Below are 22,424 nucleotides of genomic sequence, written 5' to 3' on the forward strand. Positions count from 1 at the left end.
GGGATCTTCCTGTCTTCTTATCACTTACGTCTAATCATTCTTGTGACTGGTTATTAAATTTGGTGTTGATTAGGTTTCTAGACTTGACCCTTTCCTTCCTGTAAGAATTATTCCTGCATGATCTTATGCCCTCGTGGCTTTGGAATTCCTGTGGCCTGGTAACTTCCAGATTTGTATCTATAGCTCATATTGCTCTTGTGGGCTCTAGACTTGTTTGTTTGTTTGTTTTTAAGGTTTATTTATTTATTTTAGAGAGAGCATGTGCACAAGCAGGGGGAGAGGTGGAGGAAGAGAATCTCCAGCAGATTCCTCCTGAGTGCGGAGCTCGACATGAGGCTTGATCCCACGACCCCAAGGTCATGACTCCAGCTGGAATCAAGAGTCAGATGCTTAACTACCTGAGCCACCCAGGCACCCCTCCCGACTTGTTTCTTAACTGCCAGCCCACAAATATTACAAGTGCCCCAAATTTATCATTTTCTCTCTCCCAAACACACTCCTCTACAGTCTTCTTTATTGCCTTAACTGATGTATTGCTTACCTAATTCTTGAGCTAGGAACCTTGGGGTCTTTCTCGACTTCGTCACCCCTCGTTTCCATCGATTCACCAGGGCCTTTGGTGGAAAAAAAAAAAGTCTTTCAAGGCTTCTTGTGTTGTTGGTGCTCTTTTGTCTGGATTCTTCTCTTAACTCCTTTAGGTTATCTAGGTTTCCAGTTCTCCTCTATCTCCCATTACCCCCCCCCCCCAAATTTTACCCTCCACAGTGCAGCCTGAATCCTCTCTAAAGCATATGCTAAACGTGTCATTTTCCTGTGGGGAAACTTAATGCCTTTTGCAGAAAGGCCGAGCTTCTTAGCATGGTCTGCTGCATTGTTTTTCTATGTTCAGTTTCACTAGATACTTATTCCATGAGTTCGCCACTTTTTTTCACCTTTTTTTTTTTTTTTTTAAATTTTTAAAAAAGTAATCTCTACACCCAGCATTGGGTGCCACTTCTGTTCATCTTTATCTCTTTTCATGTGCCTTTTGTGGCTGCAAGAGGTCCTCTGTAGTCACTTTAGTTGCTACCTATTGGAGCATGGGATTACCGTGCCTCCCTCCCTTACTGGCTTTGTGACTGAGGGTAAGTATACTGCACTTTTGTGCCTCATTGGCCCCAGCTATAAAATGGGAACCAATGGTAGCACCTACCTCATGGGATGGTTGTAAGGATTAAATGACCATATGTTAAAATCTTAGAACAGTGCCTGGCATGGTAATTACTATATTAGTGTTTACTGTTATTATTAGTTTATCTACAAAACTCCTACTATTTGAGATCCAGCTGAAGTATCCTCTTTTTTATTCAAATTTTTTTTTTAAATATTTTATTTATTTGACAGAGAGAGACAGAGCAAGAGAGGGAACACAAGCAGGGGGAGCGGGAGAGGGAGAAGCAGGCTTCCTGCTGAGCAGGGAGCCCGACACGGGGCTTGATCCCAGGACCCTGGGATCATGACTCGAGCTAAAGGCAGACGCTTAATGACTGAGCCACCCAGGCGCCCCATCCTCTTTTTTTTTTTTTTAAAGAATTTATTTATTTATTAGAGAGAGAATGAGCAGGGAGAGGGGCAAAGGGAGAGGGAGAAGCAGACTCCCTGCAGAGCAGAGAGCCTGATGTAAGGCTCGAGCCCAGGACCCTGGGATCATGACCCAAGCTGAAAGCAGACTCTTTTTTTTTTTTTTTAAAGATTTATTTATTTATTTGAGAGAGAGAGCACATGAGAGGGGGGAGGGTCAGAGGGAGAAGCAGATTCCCTGCCAAGCAGGGAGCCCGATGCGGGACTCGATCCAGGGACTCCAGGATCATGACCTGAGCCGAAGGCAGCCGCTCAACCAACTGAGCCATCCAGGCACCCTGAAAGCAGACTCTTAACTGAGGTGCCCCTGAAGTGTCCTCTTTAATGGAACTTTCCTTGGTTCTCTCTAAGCACATGGGTGTTCATTTCACTGTATTCCCCACCCTTCCAGTAGATCTTCGTAATTACAAATCTGGCTTACAAGGACTTTGGTAATTTATCTCTGCCCCTCCTTGATTCCCCTATTTGTCTGTTGACTTGCTTACCATATACTCCAGCCATAACAGAACTGCTTTTGGTTTTCTCAGTACATGCTTGTCACTCTGTGAGGAATGAAGCCCCTAGAGAACACCCAGTCTGTTTATAGGCAGCAGAAGTCACTTCCTGTTTGAAGCTCTCCCTGACCCTGGCGTTCTTCTACGGGTACAAAGGACCATTTTCTTTGTGTTCTGTTGTTATTTTTAGGATTTTATTTATGTTTTAAGTAATCTCTATACCCAGTGTAGGGCTCAAACTTAACAACCCCGAGATCTAAGAGTCACATGCTCCACCGACTGAGCCAGCCAGGTGCCTCCACTGTATTTTTTATCAGCACTTCTCATCGGTATCTTGACATACCAACAGTTGCATCAGTTGTATCTGTTAGTTCAGAGAGTGTTGCAAGTGATTTGCTTCTAATAGTGGTTCAGTACTAAAGCACCAGAGTCTGCAACTAGTACTCTTTAAAAAAATGGAGCAGGGGCGCCTGGGTGGCTCAGTTGGTTAAGTGACTGCCTTCGGCTCAGGTCATGATCCTGGAGTCCCTGGATCGAGTCCCGCATCGGGCTCCCTGCTCGGCAGGGAGTCTGCTTCTCCCTCTGACCCTCCCCCATCTCATGTGCTCTCTCTCTCTCTCATTCTCTCTGTCTCAAATAAATAAATAAAATCTTAAAAAAAAAAAAAAAATTAAAAATTAAAAAAAATAAAAAAATGGAGCAGTTTTGGGGCGCCTGGGTAGCTCAGTCGTTAAGTGTCTGCCTTCGGCTCAGGTCATGGTCCCAGGGTCATGGGATCGATCCCCGCATTGGGCTCCCTGCTCCGCGGGAAGCCTGCTTCTCCCTCTCCCACTCCCCCTGCTTGTGTTCTCTCTCTGGCTGTCTTCTCTCTCTGTCAAATAAATAAATAAAATCTTAAAAACAAAACAAAACAAAAACGGAGCAGTTTAAATGTTAGCTTTATAATTTTCTTGCACTTTTTTTTAGTGGAAAAGGGATAGGATAGAGTTAACTCATTTTTATTTGCACATACCTTAGCTTGTCTTCTCTGCTTCAGGCCTTGGTGAGCTATCAGTACAGTTACCTTTACTGGTTGTGGACATTATGAAATTACCATAGTGCAAATGAGTTGCAATTTACTTGATTTAATTGCCAGCTTACTTGGGGTTTCATCAGGGAAGAGTCAATCTCATTGAAATTTGTCACAGATAGCACATCGCAAGCAGTCAACGGTTGAATGAAGTTGGGGAAAAGGCGGTGGGCTCCTTCTCTGTGTGGAGCGAGGTATTGTGGGAGAGTGGACAGAGCGTAGGCTTTGACCCAGTCAGACAGGTTTGAACCCAGTTCTTTATTAGCTTCTCACATGGGCAGGTTGCTTACTAATTTCTCTTAGCCTCAGTTTCCTCAGCTGTAAAAGGGGAACGCCAGGGCGCCTGGGTGGCTCAGATGGTTGGGCGTCTGCCTTCGGCTCAGGTCATGATCCCGGGGTCCTGGGATCGAGTCCCGCATCGGGCTCTCTGCTCCTTGGGAGCCTGCTTCTCGCTCTGCCTCTCTCTCTCTGTCTCATGAATAAATAAATAAAATCTTTAAAAAAAAAAAAAAAAAAAGGGGAACGCCAGCAGTCCATTTTCAGCATTGTTAGGATTAGTAAGGGATGCATTTGTGTGGTGTTGGCACCATGCCTGGCACCTGCTGTGTTCTCACTAAATGATACCCCGTATCAGTAGTCTGTAATTGCAGGTACAACCCTGGCTGGCAGTAGTCTCTCACATAGGTACCATACTGTCTGTAATATTCTATCACTGTAAGCACAACGCTGTCTGTTAATAATCTCTTGTGATAGGAACGACATTGTAGTGCTTTTGTTTATTTATATGTTCCTTTCCCCTACTGAGTCTTAATCAGCAATAACCATTTCTTTCAAAGTTGGGGTTTTTTAGTTTGTTCTTATGTATTTGTGCATATGAATTAATACAAACTATATTTTATATTTATCTAACCTATAGCATATTTTATACATGGCTTGTTTTCTTTTAGCAGTTTTTCCCATGTCACTAAAAGTTATTAATGATGAACAGTAATTTTATTGCCTAAAAAATACTTCATAGAGTAGTGGAGCCAACATTTATATATAACACATCTTTTTTTTTTGAGAGAGAGAGAGGGAGAGAACATGCACGCGCAGGGGGAGGGGGCAGGGAGAGAGAGATTCTTTCAATTAGCAGTAATCGCGCCTCAGATAAACCTCATCGGCTATGATACTGCCACTGCGCAAAGCTGAGAGAGAGAGATTTTTTTTTTTTATTCTTATGTTAATCCCCATACATTACATCATTAGTTTTAGATGAAGGGTTCCATGATTCATTGTTTGTGCATAACACCCAGTGCTCCATGCAGAACGTGCCCTCCTCAATACCCACCACCAGGCTAACCCATCCTCCCACCCCCCTCCCCTCTAGAACCCTGTTTGTTTTTCAGAGTCCATCGTCTCTCATGTTTCGTCTACCCCTCCGATTTCGCCCGCTTCATTCTTCCCCTCCCGCTACCTTCTTCTTCTTCTTTTTTTTTCTTAACATATATTGCATTATTTGTTTCAGAGGTACAGATCTGAGATTCAACAGTCTTGCACAATTCACAGCGCTCACCATAGCACATACCCTCCCCAATGTCTATCACCCAGTCACCCCATCCCTCCTACCCCACCCCCCAATCCAACAACACTCAGTTTGTTTCCTGCGATTAAGAATTCCTCATATCAGTGAGATCATATGATATATGTCTTTCTCTGTTTGACTTATTTCACTCAACATAATACCCTCCAGTTCCATCCACGTCGTTGCAAATGGCAAGATCTCATTCCTTTTGATGGCTGCATAATATTCCATCGTATATATATATACCACATCTTCTTTATCCATTCATCTGTCGATGACATCTTGGCTCTTTCCACAGTTTGGCTATTGTGGACATTGCTGCTATAAACATCGGGGTGCACGTACCCCTTCGGATCCCTACTTTTGTATCTTTGGGGTACCCAGTAGTGCAATTGCTGGATCATATGGTAGCTCTATTTTCAACTTTTTGAGGAACCTCCATACAGTTTTCCAGAGTGGCTGCACCTGAGAGAGAGAGATTCTTAAGCAAGGTCCACGCTCAGCGCAGAGCCTGACGTGGGGCTCCATCTCAGCAACCCTGAGATCATGACCTGAGCCGAAATCAAGAGTCAGATGCTTAACCAACTGAGCCACCAGGTGCCCCTGTCTATAACAGATCTTAATATATTTAAGTCTAGTTACAGGTTGGGTTGAGAAAAAGTTATATGTATTGATGTCTCTAATTAATTAGCTTAGACTGAGTATTAAGATGTTTTCACGTCAGCATGAATATAGAGGAAATTGAGGTAACTCTTGGTCCTGTGGTCTTACAGTATTTGAATCTGCTATGTTCTTTATGCAGTTCGAAAAATTTCCACCTGTCAACATTTCCACTTATCTCCTGTATGTCAGAGTTACTATGTTGCTTTTTTTTAAAAAAAAAAACAGGAAAAGATATTGTAACATCCTTCTGTTTTGATACAAACTAAGAAATTTTCATCCCAATTTTGGCTTCAGTGCAAGTTTGTGACTTTTTCTCCTAATTTAAATATTATTGGTAGGTGTTTGGTGCAAAATAGGTATCATGTTTTCGTTATTTTAGAGGATTTGTGATTTTGAAAGCACTTTTCTTTGTTTACCTTAAGGATGACCAGATCATTAACTGGCTGTTAGAATTCCGTTCTTCCATCATGTACTTGACTAAAGAGTTTGAGCAGCTTATCAGTATTTTATTGGTAAGTTTGCCACTTACTTCACTGACTAGTATGTGATTCAGTACTTTGAAAACAGAACACATTGTATCAGTAAAATGTTTCTTACATGTTTCTTTCCCTCCCACCTCTAGAGATTGCAGTGGTTGAATAGAAGTCAGACAGTGGTGGAGGAGTATTTGGCTTTTCTTGGTAATCTTGTATCAGCACAGACTGTCTTCCTTAGACCATGTCTCAGCATGATTGTTTCTCATTTTATACCTCGTAAGTGGTTCTTTGCTTTCTTTGCTTTCTCATTTTTTAAATACCTCTTTTTTAAGATACTACCTTCTCAGAACCCTGTGGGGATTGTGCCAACATGGAAAATTCTGAAATGCATATTGGCAGCAGTTTTGGTACATGTCTGTTCCCTATAATGATTTCTATGGAAGCATTTAGATTTGTTGCTGTGATTTTTTTATGTTAAGTGTTAGAAGTCAGGAATTTTTAGCTTTACTTGGAAAGTTACTTGACGCTTTTTTTTCCTTTAGACTGCAAATTCAATCATTGTACTAAGTTTGGACAATGGAAAAATCACTTTTTTGTGTAGCTGTTGATGTTTAGGTCAGTGACAAAAAGAATGACATATTTTGTTTTTCCATCAAAAGCCCGAGTGGTCATTAAGGAAGGTGACGTCGATGTTTCAGATTCTGATGATGAAGACGATAGTAAGTATAAACAGGATTAAACAAGGGATGCCTCCTGTGTCTGAGAGAATGCTGCTGAATGATAAAGTATAGGGCAACTCCAGGATTTATTCTAATGGGTAGGCTGCAACAAATGGCAACCTCTGATGGAATCTTTTTGGTTACATTTAGCATTAACATGTAACCAATTGCCCTTAGTGCATTACTTATGTAATTAATCCACTTAGTCTTCATTGATGGTTGATTCTGGAGAAAAATCTTAAATTTAGTATTTTGCTAGTAAATGATTCAGTTCTGGTTAGCGGGTGTTTTTAGCTTAAAACATCATTTTTCAGTTTTCAGTTTTATTTTTATGTTCATACTCTCGCTTTTCTCCTTGTAGATCTTCCTGCCAATTTTGACACATGTCACAGAGCCTTGCAGATAATAGCAAGATATGTCCCCTCGTGAGTATCCTTTTGTTACTTACTTTGAATCATGGTCTTTAAGTCTCAAGAAAATTATGATCGATTAGTAGGAACTTAATTATGTTCATAGCATCAGAACTCAAGTTGTATGCTACATGTTTTTGTATCTTGATGATATAACATTCTACAAAACGGCATTTTAGTTCTCTCTTCATTGTTTTTATTTAAATTATTTAAAAATTAATTTAAGAATTAATGACTTAATTAAAATTATTTAAATTCTTATTTGGCGCTTTGTGTGCAAATTTTCCTCCAAATTTTGTATAGTGGTTGGAATTTTGCTTTTATCTTCAACAAGGTATGATACCCCAAAATTTTCAGTGAGCAACCCCTGTGTGCTTGTGTCATGTCATATAAATAAAAATTGCAGTTCTAATATTGTATGTTGATTATATTTGAATATTTTTTTCCTAAGGATTTATTTTATTTTAGAGAGGGAGAGCCTGAGCGGGAGGGAGAGGGAAAGAATCTCATGCAGACTGCCCTCTGGGTGCTGTGTGGCTCCATCCCATAAGCCTGAGATCATGACCTGAGCCGAAATCAAGAGTCAGTTGCTTAACCAACTGAGCCACCCAGGAGCCCCATATTTGGAATTTTTAAAAAGTTATAGTTCTAAGAAAAACTTGGGTTTCTTTTGGAAGAGTAGACTTAAAGTTCTCTCTGTAAGTTTGTTATTTGTTAACTTAAAAAAAATAATTTGGGGCGCCTGGGTGGCTCAGATGGTTGGGCGTCTGCCTTCGGCTCAGGTCGTGATCTCAGGGTCCTGGGATCGAGTCCCGCATCGGGCTCCCTGCTCCTTGGGAGCCTGCTTCTCGCTCTGCCTCTCTCTCTCTGTCTCTCATGAATAAATAAATAAAATCTTTAAAAAAAAAAAAACAAAATAAATAAAAATAAAAATAAAAAAAATAATTTGTTGGGCGCCTGGGTGGCTCAGTTGGTTGAGCGACTGCCTTCGGCTCAGGTCATGATCCTGGGGTCCTGGGATCGAGTCCCACATCGGGCTCCCGGCTCGGCGGGAGGCCTGCTTCTCCCTCTCCCACTCCCCCTGCTTGTGTTCCTGCTCTCGCTGTCTCTGTCAAATAAATAAATAAAATCTTTAAAAAAAAAAATAATAATTTGTTAACTTAAAAAAAAGTTGATGCTTTTTTCTCCTTTTTAAAGTAATATATGTGGGAAAGCACTGCCGTGGGAAACATTTAGATTTTAAACTGAAGCTCTTTTGCTTTTGTAGAAAAGAATCCCCTTTTTATTTTGCTATTGATATCAAAGTTAATAGAAGGTTATTTCCCCCTAAGGTATTATAGATTTTCTCTGAATAAGTTCTGATTATTAGAAGTAGTTAGTTACCATTTGCCTCCTGCATCCATATTTGCTCTTAGAATGGAAATGTCACCTTCCAAGAAAGTCCAGTTAACATGGATTGATTTTTTAATTTTTTTATTCTTTAAATAGGACACCGTGGTTTCTTATGCCAATATTGGTGGAAAAATTTCCATTTGTTCGAAAATCAGAGAGAACATTGGTAAGCAATCTTTTCATGGGGAAAATAATGGAAAAGTTGTGATTTAGTTTTAGGTGATGTTACATCTTTTTCTTAGCAGTTGTTTTCCAGATTAAACTCAAGACTAAGAATGTGACTCAGATTCCTTTCTTAGGAACTCACTGAGGATCCCCAGTGCCTTTTTCCCTTAAGTCAAGGGCAGAGTCCATTTCAGAAATATCTGAATAGGCTTAGTGATTATACAGATAAAAATTACTAGAAGGTAGTAGTCTATACATTATACCAATTGTAAACATGCCTTATTTGAACATGAAGGCAGAACCTTCTATGGATGAATTCTTAAGTTTTTGTGTAATATTTAGATGACTTCTGGTTTTCAATAATGAATAATGAATAATGGTTTCCTACTAAGCATAGCTTATTTTTTCCTAAATAAGGTATTATAAGTATTAAATACGGAGTTAATAAGGTTTGCTAATGTTTGTGATAGTCTGCTTCAAGTGGCATATTATAAATCTTATATCTCTTATGAATATAGATATAAAAATCCTCAACAACCCACTAGAAAACTGCATTTAGTGACGTAAAGAGTTATGCACTATGACCAAATGAAATTTATCCTAGCACTGCATGGTTCATTTAATACCTGTTAAAATCAGTTAATAAAATTCCACCAACAGTCAGTGGAATAGATGACAGGAACCACATGATCATTTCAGTAGATGCACAAAAGCATTTGACAAACACCAGAACTCTTTCATGACAAAAATAGAAGGGAACTTTTTCAACCTGATAAAGGACATGTATGAAAAACTCACAAGTAGTATCCTATTCAATGGTGAAAGAGCTTTCTCCTAAGATAAGGAACAAAACAAGGATGTCTGCTTTTGCCCCTTTTGTTCAGTATTGTACTAGACGTTCTAGCAAGGGCAGGTGGGAAAAGGAAAAGGCATCCAGATTGGAAAGGAAGAAGTAAAAAATGCCTGTATTTGCAGATGACATGATCCTACATTTAGAAAAATCCTGAGGAATCCTCAAAGCACTATTAGAAGTGAGATGAGTTCAACCTGGTTATAGAATATAAGATCAATATACAAAAGCCAGTAGTATAAGATAATTCAATGGGGCAAAGAACAGTCTTTTCCATAAATGGTTGTGGGACAAGTGGAAATCTACATGCAAAGAATGAAGCCGGGCCTCCCCTCACACAGTCACACAGTAAACAAAAATGAACTCAAAGTGGATTAAAGACCTAAATGTAAGCTAAAAAAAGCTCTTAGTAAGAACACATAGGTAAGCATTTTCGTGACCTGGAATTAGGCAACAGTTTCCAGATAGGATGCCTGAAACACAAGAGCCACAGAAAACCAGATGACTTCAACTTCTTTACAGTTTATCAGCTGTGCTTCATGGACACCTTCAAGAGAGTGAAAAGACAACCCAAACAGTGGGAGAAAATACTTGCAAGTTGTGTATATCTAGAATATATGAAGAACTCTAATATCTTGATAATAAAAAGGCAAATAACTAAAAAATGGACACACGATTTGAATGGATATTTCTCCAGAATTGATACACTTATGGTCAGTGTTGAGGAAAAGCTCAGCATCACTAGCTGTCAGGGAAACGCAAGAGGAAACCATAATGCAAGATCCCACTTCACACCCGCTGGGATGGCTGTACTCAGAGGGACAGATAGTAACAAGTAGTGGTGAGGATGTGGAGAAGTCAGAACCCTCGTTCCATCGCTGGTGAGAGTGGAGAATGGTAGGTGCCGAAGTGCTCTGGGAAGTCCTCTTGACCTTTTCTCAGAAAGGTTAAGCAGAGAATTGCCATACAAGTTAGCATTTCCACTGCTAGGTGTCTATCCAGCAGAAAATGTATGTCTTGGGTGCCTGGGTGGCTCAGTTGGTTAAGCGTCTGCCTTCGGCTCAGGTCATGATCCCAGGGTCCTGGGATCGAGTCCCGCATCGGGCTCCCTGCTCAGTGGGGAGCCTGCTTCTCCCTCTGCCTCTCTCTCTCTCTGTCTCTTATGAATAAATAAAATCTTTAAAAAAAAAAAGAAAATGTATGTCTACGCAGCACTTTACCCGGATATTCAAAATATGGAAATAACCAAATGTTTACGGGCCAATGAATCAACAAAATGTGGTATGTGTATACAGTGGGTATTATTTGGCAATAAAACAGAGTGGTTTACTTGCCACAGAGTGAGTGAATCTTGCAAACATGCTAAAACGCCACATAGTATAAGAATCCGCTTCCATGACAGGTCTAGCATAGGCAAATTCTTAGAAAGTAGATCAGTGGTTACTGAGGGCTTGGGGGGAGGTACATTACTAAAAGATAACCCTATCCTTTCTAGGTGATGAAAATTTCTAAAACTGGTTGTGGTGACAGTTGCACAACTCTGAGTACACTAAATACTGTTGAATTGTACACTTTAGATGGATGAATTCTATCTCAAACCTGGTTAAAAAATTTCTGTGGAAGTATACAGATTACAAATTTACGGAGGTGGGGTGGAGTGCCTGATTGGCTCAGTTGGTAGAACATGTGACTCTTGATCCTAAGGGTTGTGAGCTCGAGCTCCCCTTTGCGTGTAGAGATTACTTAAAAATAAAATCTTAATAAAACCAACCCCCCCAAACATTTAATTCACCAGGGGGTAATTAGATTAATGATACTGAACATTGTGTTGATAGAGGAACAGTATAGTTTCTGTGCTGCTGGATAGTCTCTTTTTTCTGTTTAATTGGAACTAAAGATTATATAATTAGTGTTTTTCTTATGTCATTATGAAACATTTATCCTCTATTGAAATGTTTTGTCTTTTTATGTTTTAGGAATGTTATGTTCATAATTTACTAAGGATTAGTGTATATTTTCCAACCTTGAGGCATGAAATTCTGGAGCTTGTGATCGAGAAGCTACTCAAGTTGGATGTAAGTATTTGATAACCTGTTTTTCTCACTGATTTTCATTTATTAAATACATAATCATAGTATGTGAAACAATAGAAGCAATGATGGAGAAGAATCCACATTTCCACCTTTGATTTCTTTGAACATTTCTTGAACTTGATGGATGTGCTGCTGGTTATAGACAGTCCCATCTCTCCTGGTTGGGGAACAAGGCATTAGATGGTCACACACATGTGAAAGTACAGTCGTGGTAAATGCTGTGAATGGAACACATGTCGTTATGTGCTGGAAAACCTGATGTCATGCGAAGGGGTCAGAAAGGCATTCCTAAGGAAGTGATGTTGAATTCTTTATACCCTTTTTTAAAGAGGTCTGCAGTGGGAATGAAGGAAAGTGGTGGGTTCTAGTGACATGGGGGAGGAAAGGCGGAACCGGTCCTTGGGACTGGGTTGGAAGTGGAGAAGTACAGGGTAAGAGAGCAGTTGCTCCCTGGGGAATGGAGTTGGTGTGTTAGCAGTAAGGAGAAAAGTCAGGAGGAGGTTGAAAGAGGAAGAGTTCCGTTGTGGATGGACTGGGGTGCAGCTGGGGCGCCTGATGGAGAATGGTCAGCAAGCAGTGGTAGTGGCCAGGAGGGGCTGGGACACACCTGTGCCGGGATGCCGATGAGTCGGGAGAGAGGAAGTGTGATGGGTGGGGAAGGTGAGTACGGACACCTGCAGAGGATCTGGAAGAAGGAAGGGTTTGGGCAGTGGTGTGAGCTACTGTTGACGTTTTTAAGGAGGATGAACAGAGCCAGTGTCCTTGGATTTGGTGATTCGGAGGGAGTCTGCTGCCGTGTCCCTGGAGGGGATGCTGTGTTTCAGGGGAGAGTGCGTGGTTGGTGAGGGTATAGGAGGGGATGGAGCGGGGCTGTTGGGGGAGACATGAGGTCTGTGGCCTGAGGAGCTGTGAGTGATGGAGGAGAGCCCCGATACTGTGGCGGGGGGGACGAGGCAGCAGTGCGGCAGGCCGGGGATGAGCTGGAGGATGGCAGGCTGGCGCAATGCTCACTGGGAGGAAGGCTGTCTGGCCGGCTGCACGTATCATCTGTAAAGTCTTTCCGTGGTTCATACTGTGCAACGGTGGAGAGCACATGTAGAAAGGAGGTCATGTAGAGAGAGTAAAAAATGTATGATTTGAATCTTGTGTGATGCGAGATAGGGTTATATACCAAAATGAATATTCAGTAATTCCAGTTGACTTGCATTTTGTCATTTTCCTGTTCAGTTGATGGATGATATGCTTCTTGTACAACATGTTAAGAGTTGGAATGAATGTTCAGTTTGTGGAAACTGATTTAGACCAGCACACTGCATTTCATAATGATTTTATAGAAGTATGTAGTGAAAGGGGTGTGATTTGTAGTCTCGTAAATTCCTTTGTGACCCAGACCAGTTGGTAGGTTTGCACCGTAATTGTGTATTGAGTTACAGGGCCAGAAAGGGTGCTCATGTGGACCCCTTCGAAGTATGTATATCAGACGAATTTCCAGTCCCCGAATAAAGTAGTTGTATTTTTCTTTTGTTTTTTAAGGGAGAGAGGGAGCAAGTTGTGGGGGGGGCGGGTGCGGTGTGCAGAGAGAGAGAGGGAGAGAGACTCTCAAGCAGACTCCACGCTGAATGCAGATACCAGTGCGGGTCTTGATCTCACAACCCTGAGATCATGACCTGAGCCAGAACCAAGAATCAGGTGTTTAACTGACTGAACCACCCAGGTGCCCCAAAATAGTTGTTTGTTTGTTTGTTTTTTTAAGATTTTATTTATTTGAGAGAGAGCATGAGAGTGAGGGATATTGGGAGCAGGGTGGAAGGGTGAGGGAAGGGCAGAGGGAGAGGGAGAAGCAGGTTCCTTGCTGAGTAGGGAGCCCTATTCTAGGACCTGGGATCATGACCTGAGCTGAAGGCAGATAGCCAAATGACTGAACCACTCAGGCATCCTAAAGTAGTTGTATTTTCACTGCTTTCAATCTGTTTCCCCCGTTGTTATAATGTAGGTGAATGCATCCCGGCAGGATATTGAGGATGCTGAAGAAGCAGCCATTCAGACTGGTAGCGGGCCAGACGCCACCGAAGGACTCTTCAATATGGTCAGCACTTACTAACGACAGCTCATTATTCCACAGGGTGGGAGGAGATGGCTAACGGCCCCTCATCTTCTGCAAGGCTTTAGCTTAAAATAGTTGTTCAGCAAACTTGAAAGTGAGGTTTAAATAAGTAGCTGCTGTCATGTTGCTTACTGTCAGTAGAGTTCGTTTACTTCCAAGCCTGTGAATGTGGGAGTGGTGAAGTAGGTTTCATTTTTGTTCTTACGTTTATGCTTTCTGTTGTTGTTTTTTTTGTTTTTTGTTTTGTAAACCACATACTGTTTGTGAAGGAGCGATAAATAGGAAAGGATACCTGTGTGATTTCTTTGTTTTACATGTCTTAGGTCTTAATGCAGTATTTCTCTGCCAGGGCCGGGTTCACTGGAGGAGGAGGGCCTGAGAGGGGGATTTAGGTCACTAGGGACAAAGGGTGTGAAGAAGCAGGAAAGGCAGGGGAAGGAACTAAGCTAGAGTTTGCTCTCAGCTGGAAAATAGCTACAGCGTGATGACCCTAGCGATGACCCCCGATCCCGGGAGCTCTGGATCCCAGCTTGAAGCCAGGGAGACGGCTTCCCATGACCCCTTGTCAGCTGGTCATTTCGGCTGGGGAGGGCAGGAAGGAGTGCAAGGGCGGTTCTCCGGAGAACCGGTGCTCCCAGCAGCTGGGGCAGGGGTGCCCTGTCCTGGGAGAGACCTGGCACCAGCAGGGCCCAGCACAGTGGGTCCCAGGAGCTGGGGGAAAGCTGTGGTGTTCGTGTGGCCTTTCTCCAAGAGGGCCTTCCGTGTGACTCTCCGGCTGGGCTCGGAATCTGCTTTATTTGGAATGCCACCGGCGGTTCCGGGTCACACCTCTGGTGGGGAGTCCCTGCCTAGAGGAGGGGGTCTGTGTCTTCTCTTTGTTTTATCATTCAAAGGAAATAATCAGCTCTGAGAATTTTCCCTCTGACCTATTTGACTCCAGTTTTTAATGTCAGTTTGTCCTTTATCTTCAAAGGATGAGGATGAAGACACTGACGCGAAGGCTGACCCGCAAAGACTCGATCACATGGTCCATCCTGTAGCCGAGCGCCTGGACATCCTGCTGTCTTTGCTGCTGTCCTACATCAAGGATGTCTGCTACGTAGATGGTAACGAGCTGCACTCGTCACAGTAGCTGCATTTGAACGTGGCAGCGTGCCTGGCTGTGTGCTCGGTGTTTCTCATACATGACATAGTCCTCCTAGAGGTCCTGGACAAGTCACTGTTCCGAGGATGGGGCGAAGCGGGTTTAGAGAGATGCCGTGACTTGCCAGTGTAACAGAGCTTGAGAAGGGTGGGACTGGATTCGGGCGCAGCTACTGGTCTTCGAAGCCCCTGATGGTTTCACGGACCGTCGTAGTCGGGGACGATGTCTGGAGTTTGGTCAGTTTTAGGTGGGGATCAGATCGCACTCAAGTTGTTCAGGACCTCTGAGAGTGTAGTGCACTTTGGTACAGGGTGCTTGGTGTTAGGGATTGAGTTTGGGGGTGTCATGCTGTAGTGAATGAGTCGGGGTGCTTCTTGCCGTCCTGGAACTTTGCGTTTGGAGGCTTTGCCATGAAAACAGGATTCTTTATTCCCATCGTAAAGATTTAAGTATGATAGTTGGCCATTCAGAATAATAGGACTTGAATCTGAGTTGACTGAGTTAATTTTTTTGTTGTTATAAAAATAATACAGTTGATGAGAGAAAATTTGGGAACTATAGGAAAAGAAAAAAGACAATTTAAATGTCTGCATTCGATTTAGAGAACCATCATTAGCATTTTGAACTGTTTTTCTTTTCTGTTAGCATGTGTATATTTAGGAGTGTGTTTTTCAGTGGATTTGGGGGTCATGATGTACACAGTGATTCATAATCTGCCCTTTTCCACCTGCTGTGAACATTTTCTCAGACAATTAACTGTCCTTCTAGGTTGCTATTGATCGTGTGGATTTAATTGTCTCTTTTTTTTTTCTCCCCCCTCTTTTTTTGTTTTTTTTTGAAGATTTTATTTATTTGAAAGACTGAGCAAGAGAGAGAGCGCACGGGGGCGGGGGTGGGGTGGGTGGGGGAGGAGCAGAGGGAGAGGGAAAAGCAGACTCCCCTCCTGAGCAGGGGAGGCTTGATTCCAGGATCATGACCTGAGCCAAAGGCAGATGCTTAACTGACTGGGCCACCCAGGCACCTTCCCCCCTCCTTTTTTTTGCCATTATAAATGTGTAATGAACATCCTTGTATATATGTATATGTCTGGAAATGTGCTTGTGATAAATTCTTAGCAGCAGAATTAGTGGATCAAAGGGCTTCTGCCCGGGGCGCCTGGGTGGCTCAGTTGTTAAGTGTCTGCCTTTGGCTCAGGTCATGATCTCAGGGTCCTGGGATCGATCCCCGCATTGGGCTCCCTGCTCCGCGGGAAGCCTCCTTCTCCCTCCCACTCCCCCTGCTTGTGTTCCCTCTCTGTCAAATAAATAAAATCTTTAAAAAAAAAAAAAGGGGGGGGCCTCTGCCACATAACTAGTAAAATTGCCCTTCAGAAGGGCTTCCTGTTCATGGCATCACAGCAGTGTGTGAGGTGAGGGCCTGCTTCATTGTCAGTGCTGGATTATTATAGTTATAAAGGAAAATCTGTGCAAAATAAAAATGGCATTTTGTTATAAGCATAGCTTAATGGGTGATATTTCTTTTTTGTATTTTATTTTTTATTTATTTTTTATTTTATTATGTTGTTAATCACCATACATTACATCATTAGTTTTTGATGTAGTGTTCCATGATTCATTGTTTGCATATAACACCCAGTGCTCCATGCAGAACGTGCCCTCCTTAATACCCATCACTGGGCTAACCCATCCCCCCACCCACTTCCCCTCTAGAACCCTCAGTTTCTAATGGGTGATGTTTCTTAATGGTATTTTATTTTTAGAAATTTGGTAAATGAAAGTGGCAGCCTAAAAACAATGTGTAAAGCTGAAATGCCAAATTTTCTCTTTAGGCAAGGTAGATAACAACAAAACAAAGGATTTATATCGAGATCTCATAACCATCTTCGACAAACTCCTGTTGCCCACCCACGCCTCCTGCCATGTACAGTTTTTCATGTTTTACCTCTGCAGTTTTAAATTGGTGAGTACCATGTCAACATGGTCTTAGCTTTTTATTCTTACCCATGATTTTCCCTTAAAAACTGGGGGTGGGGGCTGTAGGGAAGGGAGACATGAGGTATTTCTTTTTCCTGAGCTCACTTTTCTGGTGCCTCTAATAAGATAGCTCGTCCTGGAGGCGCCTGGGTGGCTCAGATGGTTGAGCGTCTGCCTTCGGCTCAGGTTATGATCTCACAGTCCTGGGATCGAGCCGTGCATCGGGCTCCGTCCTCCGTGCTCAGCGGGAGCCTGCTTCTCCCTCCCCCTCTACTGTTCCCTTGCTTGTGCTCTCTCTCTCTCTGTGTCAAATAAATAAATAAAATCTTTAAAAAAAAAAAAAAAGCTCGTCCTAGGCCAAGTGCTCCGAAAGTGCCATTCTGCGTTTGGTACGCTAGACGGTGCCCTTCCCTTTCATTCCAGTCCTGGCTGTTAAAAATCCCAGGGGATATTTAACTGTTTTTGTCCTTCATTCTCTCAGTTGATCCTAACTCACTTGATCCCAGAACAACTTCTAAATCCAGAATTTTAAAACTTTAGGCAGTGGCTTTCTGTTATGGAAACAAAAATGGAAATACAGAAGACTGTTCCTTTGCCACTGTTTTGTAGCTTCTTGGAATAGTCAGGAGAGTGCTGGGCATGGGTAAGAAGGATTAAATTTACTTTGCCCTGAAGTATGTTTTAGTGCTCTTGAAGAGAGTTATTTGGGAGAAGTTGGAGTTTGTGCCTTTGTTAAAAAGAAGCTTTCATTAGTCTTTTTTGTATGATTAGCATAATTAGTTGAACATTGCCCTTGAATCTGTGTCTCTGTTTCTGGGTAAGTTCAGTACGTGCGGTCAGAGACCGGGAGAGGGCTTGGCACTGTGACGGGCCTGCCGCACGGTTCCCACGTGAGTGTGGCTCGTCCCTGCTTTCCATTTCTGGCTAAACGGCGGGATCACTCAGATTCCAAAGCTCTGTCACTGAACCTATGAAATCTGTAGGGTTGAATCTAAATTTCAGCTCATTTGGGAACTTAAATAAGGCTGGGGAACACCTTTTGTTTTTAATACTATTATCTCAGAGTGTTGTAAAATTAAGAACCATGAGAACTGCATATGTTATTTATCTAGCGGTGTGACCGAGATACTAGCACTTTCCCCTATTGCTGAGTTACAATCTTAGGATTCCGATAATCAGAGATTTCTTCAACATTAAAAAAGATTAAAGCAATACCTTCTCTTTTTATAGGGATTCGCAGAAGCATTTTTGGAACATCTCTGGAAAAAATTGCAGGATCCAAATAATCCTGCCATCATCAGGCAAGCTGCTGGAAATTATATTGGAAGCTTTTTGGCAAGAGCTAAATTTATTCCTCTTATGTAAGTAACCTAATTTTCCAAGTGCTTTTTATGTCATGCTTTAAAAAGATTATAGCAAAAAGTCTTAAGTCAGAGAAATACCTGCTTTAATTTTTGTCTGCCTTTAAAGTGAAAAAATCTGTTCCCCCATTTTATGCAAGATGTTTACATTTCCAAAAAGCAATCTCAGAATAAAATGTCTCCTTTAGATATAAAAGCTCATATGGAAAGCTTTTGTCATCTGTTTTGCATGGTTACACTTGAACGTGAAGACCCATTTGTCTTTATGGGTATTGTACAGTGTTGTATACTGTTTTGATTCTTTTTATAGGTTTGTCATTTTTCATTTGCATTCCGAATCAGTTGTATCTGTTAAAGCTGAAGAAAAAACCCTTTTAAAGGTAATAGAAAGATCTGTTTAGGAGGCCAACTCTGGGCCTACTTCTTCCAGTGATCCATGAAGATGTCTTTGGGCAAGGCTGCTGTTACAAACCCTTCCCCGACAACTAAAAGCCATCTGTCCACTCTGCCCTAAATTGTAGGCCACAGGACTTTATCAGAACCCCATAGGGAAGGGTGAAGTCAATCAGATGGTCTCCTCCTCATAAAATGTTGCTAAATGTGCCCTTTTCTGTGGCCCTATTCCTCTGAGAGGGCAGGGAGGCCGTCAGAGAAGCCCTCTGAGTCGATAAGGAGATGCTTGTCCATCCCTTGGGACCTCAGGCAGCTTTAGGGGCCTACCTGTTCCTAGAAGGTCCATGCACTCTACCTTAGAATTGAAAAGCTGTCTTCCTGCCCACCCATCCTTTTCCTTCCTTTGTTTGCTGCTTCTCTGTGCCCACGGGTAATAGATCAAGAAGCCTACGGACTGACTGTTCCTAGTCTGTAGTGAGAGACAGTTGTGTGTTTTTGTGTCACTTTTGGTTTTTTATGAAGCAAGTGAAGTTGACTTGGTTTTTCTTTTCCCTAGTACTGTAAAGTCATGCCTCGATCTTTTGGTTAACTGGCTGCACATATACCTTAATAAGCAGGATTCAGGAACAAAGGCATTTTGTGACGTTGCTCTCCACGGACCATTTTATTCAGCCTGTCAAGCTGTGTTCTACACTTTCGTTTTTAGACACGAGCAGCTTTTAAGTGGAAATCTGAAAGAAGGTCAGTGATGTGGGATTGATGGATGCGAACTGGATTTTCCTGGAATACTAATCACCCTTTAGAAGGGACAGGTGTTTCTTTTTTGAGAATTTGATGGAAACTGTGGAGTCAGAATAGTGCCCATGCACACCTCAAGCTTTGACACATAATTTCAAGCGGCCCTTAGGCCCCTAAAGCCCTCTAAGACCTCTCTTTAACAGAGGGTGGATTTGAGGTGGAGCACCTCTGTTTTAGAGGGTGGCATCTAGACTAATTGTGAACCATGAAGGGGCTCTTCTTCAGAGGCGAGGCCCGGCACAGCGCTTCCTGCTTGTCCTCATGCTGGCCCATGAAAGGCAGGCGTCATTCCCCACCCCCACAGGGGGACCCTTAGCACAAGCAGGATATTGATTGGCGGGATTAGATGAATATGATTCTAAAGCTTGGTGTCATAACAGTTATGCTGCTTTATCTAGGGACTTGAGCGTTCATCTACTGGTTTTCAGTTTTGCTAATTTCTAAAGGTTGCATATAATTTAAATCTACCAGATGAAGCTTGTTTATCAAGTTAGTGTGACAAGAACAATATCAGTTAAGTCCGTTTAAATGGTTTTAACTATTTGCACTTTGCAATAATTCAAATGGTTTAATAGGCTGTTTCCTCTACAGATTTTCTCAACCTCTGACATTTGGGGCTGGTTCTCTAGTTGTTATGGGGGCCGTGCTGGGCATTCTAGGATGGTTAGCACCCTCTACCCACTAAATGTCAGTTGGGCCCCCCACAACCCTGCCCTCTGTTGTGACAGCTGAAGCTCCCCAGACACTGCCCCACGTCCTCTTGGGGGCACAGCTGCCTTGAGAGTTGAGAACCACAACTCTAAACTGAAACTTGTATGTGTTGCAGTGTATGTATTTATTTATAATCTGTTACTTCTCAAAAGGTTAAAACTAGTTGTATAAACTAGGAGTAGGACAAGGTTTTAGCACGTAAGCAAAGTATCTGCTTTTTTTGGTATGAATAAATGGCAAAAGTCTTGGTTAAAGAGGATGTTGTTCTTGTAAGCCATGACAGTATCCCATTTTTAGTTATTTTTATCAGAATATACTTCAAAGATGGGGCTCCTGGCTGGCTCAGTCAGAAGACTGTGAGACTGTTGATCCCAGGGTCGTGAGTTTGAGCCCCACTTTGGGTGTAGAGATTACTTAAATAAATAAAACTTAAAAAATATATATACATTAAAGAATCTCCTAAAATAAAATATACTTAAGCACAGGTTGGTTTGCTTGCCTTTTAAAATAAGCGTGGTGTCTTACTTTTACTAGTATAGGAGAGAATTCTATTTATTTGTTTCAGGAGAGTGGTATCTAAATTTTACTTCTATCTCCGTAGTTTCCTTGTGAAAAAAAAAAAAACTGATATATGAACAACTATCACATACTTGAATAACTTGCTCAATTTCACTAACAATTTCAGATGTGCAGGACTTGCTGTTTGTTTGCTCTTGTCAGATTGGCATACATATCTGTCTCTGGAAGTCAGGAAGGAGAAATTCCAGATCATACATAGTCATTACCTCTTGGGAGTGGACACTCCGCGTGTTGCCTCAACTTCGTACTGATTTCGTGATTTCTCTATAAACTCAGGATATGCTGAGTTTACAAATATCTGAATTCCAAATTGTCATATAAGTTCATAGCCCACTAAGGATGTGTGCTTACTTCCCGGGTCTTTGAAAGAATACGCTGTTTTCTTTAGAAAAGTTAACTTAGTCAGAAGTGAGTGTGGTTAAGCCTGGTGACCTCCTACGGGGCTCTGCATTGTGTGACTGCATGGACCTCAATTATTTAAAGCATTTCTGCAAGTAATTTTGTGAAAAATTTTTTTGATTTGTGAAAAAATCCGGGCTGTTGAAAGGTATTTAGACTGTCATGTTTGTACTTTCTAAAAAATGCTTTGTTTTTTAATCAAAGGTTTGAGATACCTTCAAAGTCTAAATTTTGAACGTATAGTGATGAGCCAGCTAAATCCCCTGAAGATTTGTCTGCCTTCAGTAGTTAACTTTTTTGCTGCAATCACAAGGTAAGTTATTTATACTTTATGGGTGGAAATTATTTAAAAATAAGTTCGTGTTAGTATCAGTATTGTACAATTCCACTAAATTTCTGTGAAATTATTCAGTAAAATTGGTAACCATAAAATGCATAAAAACCAGTAACCCCCTACTTACAGGAAGCACTGCAGTGAAGCTTTTGTTTTTATGCTTTGATGGTACTGGAGGTTGCTAGTGCTTTGTATTCAAAGATGATAATTCAGCGGAAGCCTCGGCACTTTGAAATGAGTAAGGCAACCAGTAAGCTGGGAGGTACAGACCAAAGATGTTTCTTAGAGTAATAAACAGAGACCGGCCGCGGGAGGCGTGCACAGCGGCCGGCGGGGGCTGGGTCCCAGGTCCTGCGCACGTGGACGCACGTCACGCAGAACTCGCTGCGTCCTCCCGGTCCTAGGGTGGTGGTGGTAAGTCCTGTTTCACACCGGGATGGTGGGGGCCCAGAGAGACGGCGTGACTCGTGAGAAGTGGCTGCCCGGTGGCCGGGGGCCAGCGCGCGAACGCAGGCCGTCTGGCATTTCCCGAACAAGTCTGCTTCGGGTACAAAGTGAGTTGGAGACTTTGAGCCCTTGGTCAGGGTATTCAGGGTAGGATCATAGCTTAAAATCTTCAACACACAGGAGTCTGTTCTATTAGAAGACAGAGGTAATTCTTTCATCCCTTAGTCCCTTAGACCGATTGCTGCTCTTATTCAGTAATCTTATTTTTCCTTTGCTGGGCATGTAGTTCAAGGTGTTCTGTCTCTCCTGAGATCTCAAAAATGATAACAGAATTAAGGAAAGGAATAAACGACAAGCAGGAGCGTTGGGGGGTGGGGGGGTGAAAGGTCCCCACACAGTGTGGGAAGACAGGAGGCGGCAGAGGCAGGAGCCCCTAGAATATTCCTCCGGTGGCAGCAGACTGTCCGACAGGCGTGGGTCTGGGGTCCGGTGGACAGTGGCCTTCGGGGCTCGCGTGTGAGGCTGAGAGCAAGACCTGGGACCGGAGGTCTGTGTCCAACTGATGTGTCATTCTGGGGCTTTTGCTTCCTAAATGGGTTGGGGACGCCTCTTGACCCATACAGGTGCATTTGATTTGAACTGCTGTGTCTCGTTCTGTTAATTGGT

General features: G+C 42.4%; 1 protein-coding gene and 1 pseudogene across 1 annotated transcript in view; one reads left to right on the forward strand and one right to left on the reverse strand.

The window, feature by feature from the left end:
• The window catches only part of RRN3 (RRN3 homolog, RNA polymerase I transcription factor), a 30,846-nt gene that overhangs the window by 4,064 nt on the left and 4,358 nt on the right, over positions 1–22,424 (forward strand). Inside the window, exons 4-15 of the mRNA XM_035022319.1 lie at positions 5,833–5,922; positions 6,033–6,162; positions 6,546–6,605; positions 6,967–7,030; positions 8,504–8,573; positions 11,399–11,497; positions 13,509–13,601; positions 14,593–14,725; positions 16,592–16,722; positions 17,967–18,097; positions 19,047–19,231; positions 21,182–21,290. Coding sequence (XP_034878210.1) covers positions 5,833–5,922; positions 6,033–6,162; positions 6,546–6,605; positions 6,967–7,030; positions 8,504–8,573; positions 11,399–11,497; positions 13,509–13,601; positions 14,593–14,725; positions 16,592–16,722; positions 17,967–18,097; positions 19,047–19,231; positions 21,182–21,290 — 1,295 coding nt within the window. The remainder of the gene's footprint in view (positions 1–5,832; positions 5,923–6,032; positions 6,163–6,545; positions 6,606–6,966; positions 7,031–8,503; positions 8,574–11,398; positions 11,498–13,508; positions 13,602–14,592; positions 14,726–16,591; positions 16,723–17,966; positions 18,098–19,046; positions 19,232–21,181; positions 21,291–22,424) is intronic.
• On the reverse strand, positions 4,174–4,372 carry LOC118022007 (annotated as a pseudogene).

The sequence above is a fragment of the Mirounga leonina genome, unplaced genomic scaffold (genome assembly GCF_011800145.1).
Source record: "Mirounga leonina isolate KUSES-001 unplaced genomic scaffold, KU_Mleo_1.0 Mir_175, whole genome shotgun sequence".
In the NCBI taxonomy this organism is placed as follows: Eukaryota; Metazoa; Chordata; class Mammalia; order Carnivora; family Phocidae; genus Mirounga; species Mirounga leonina.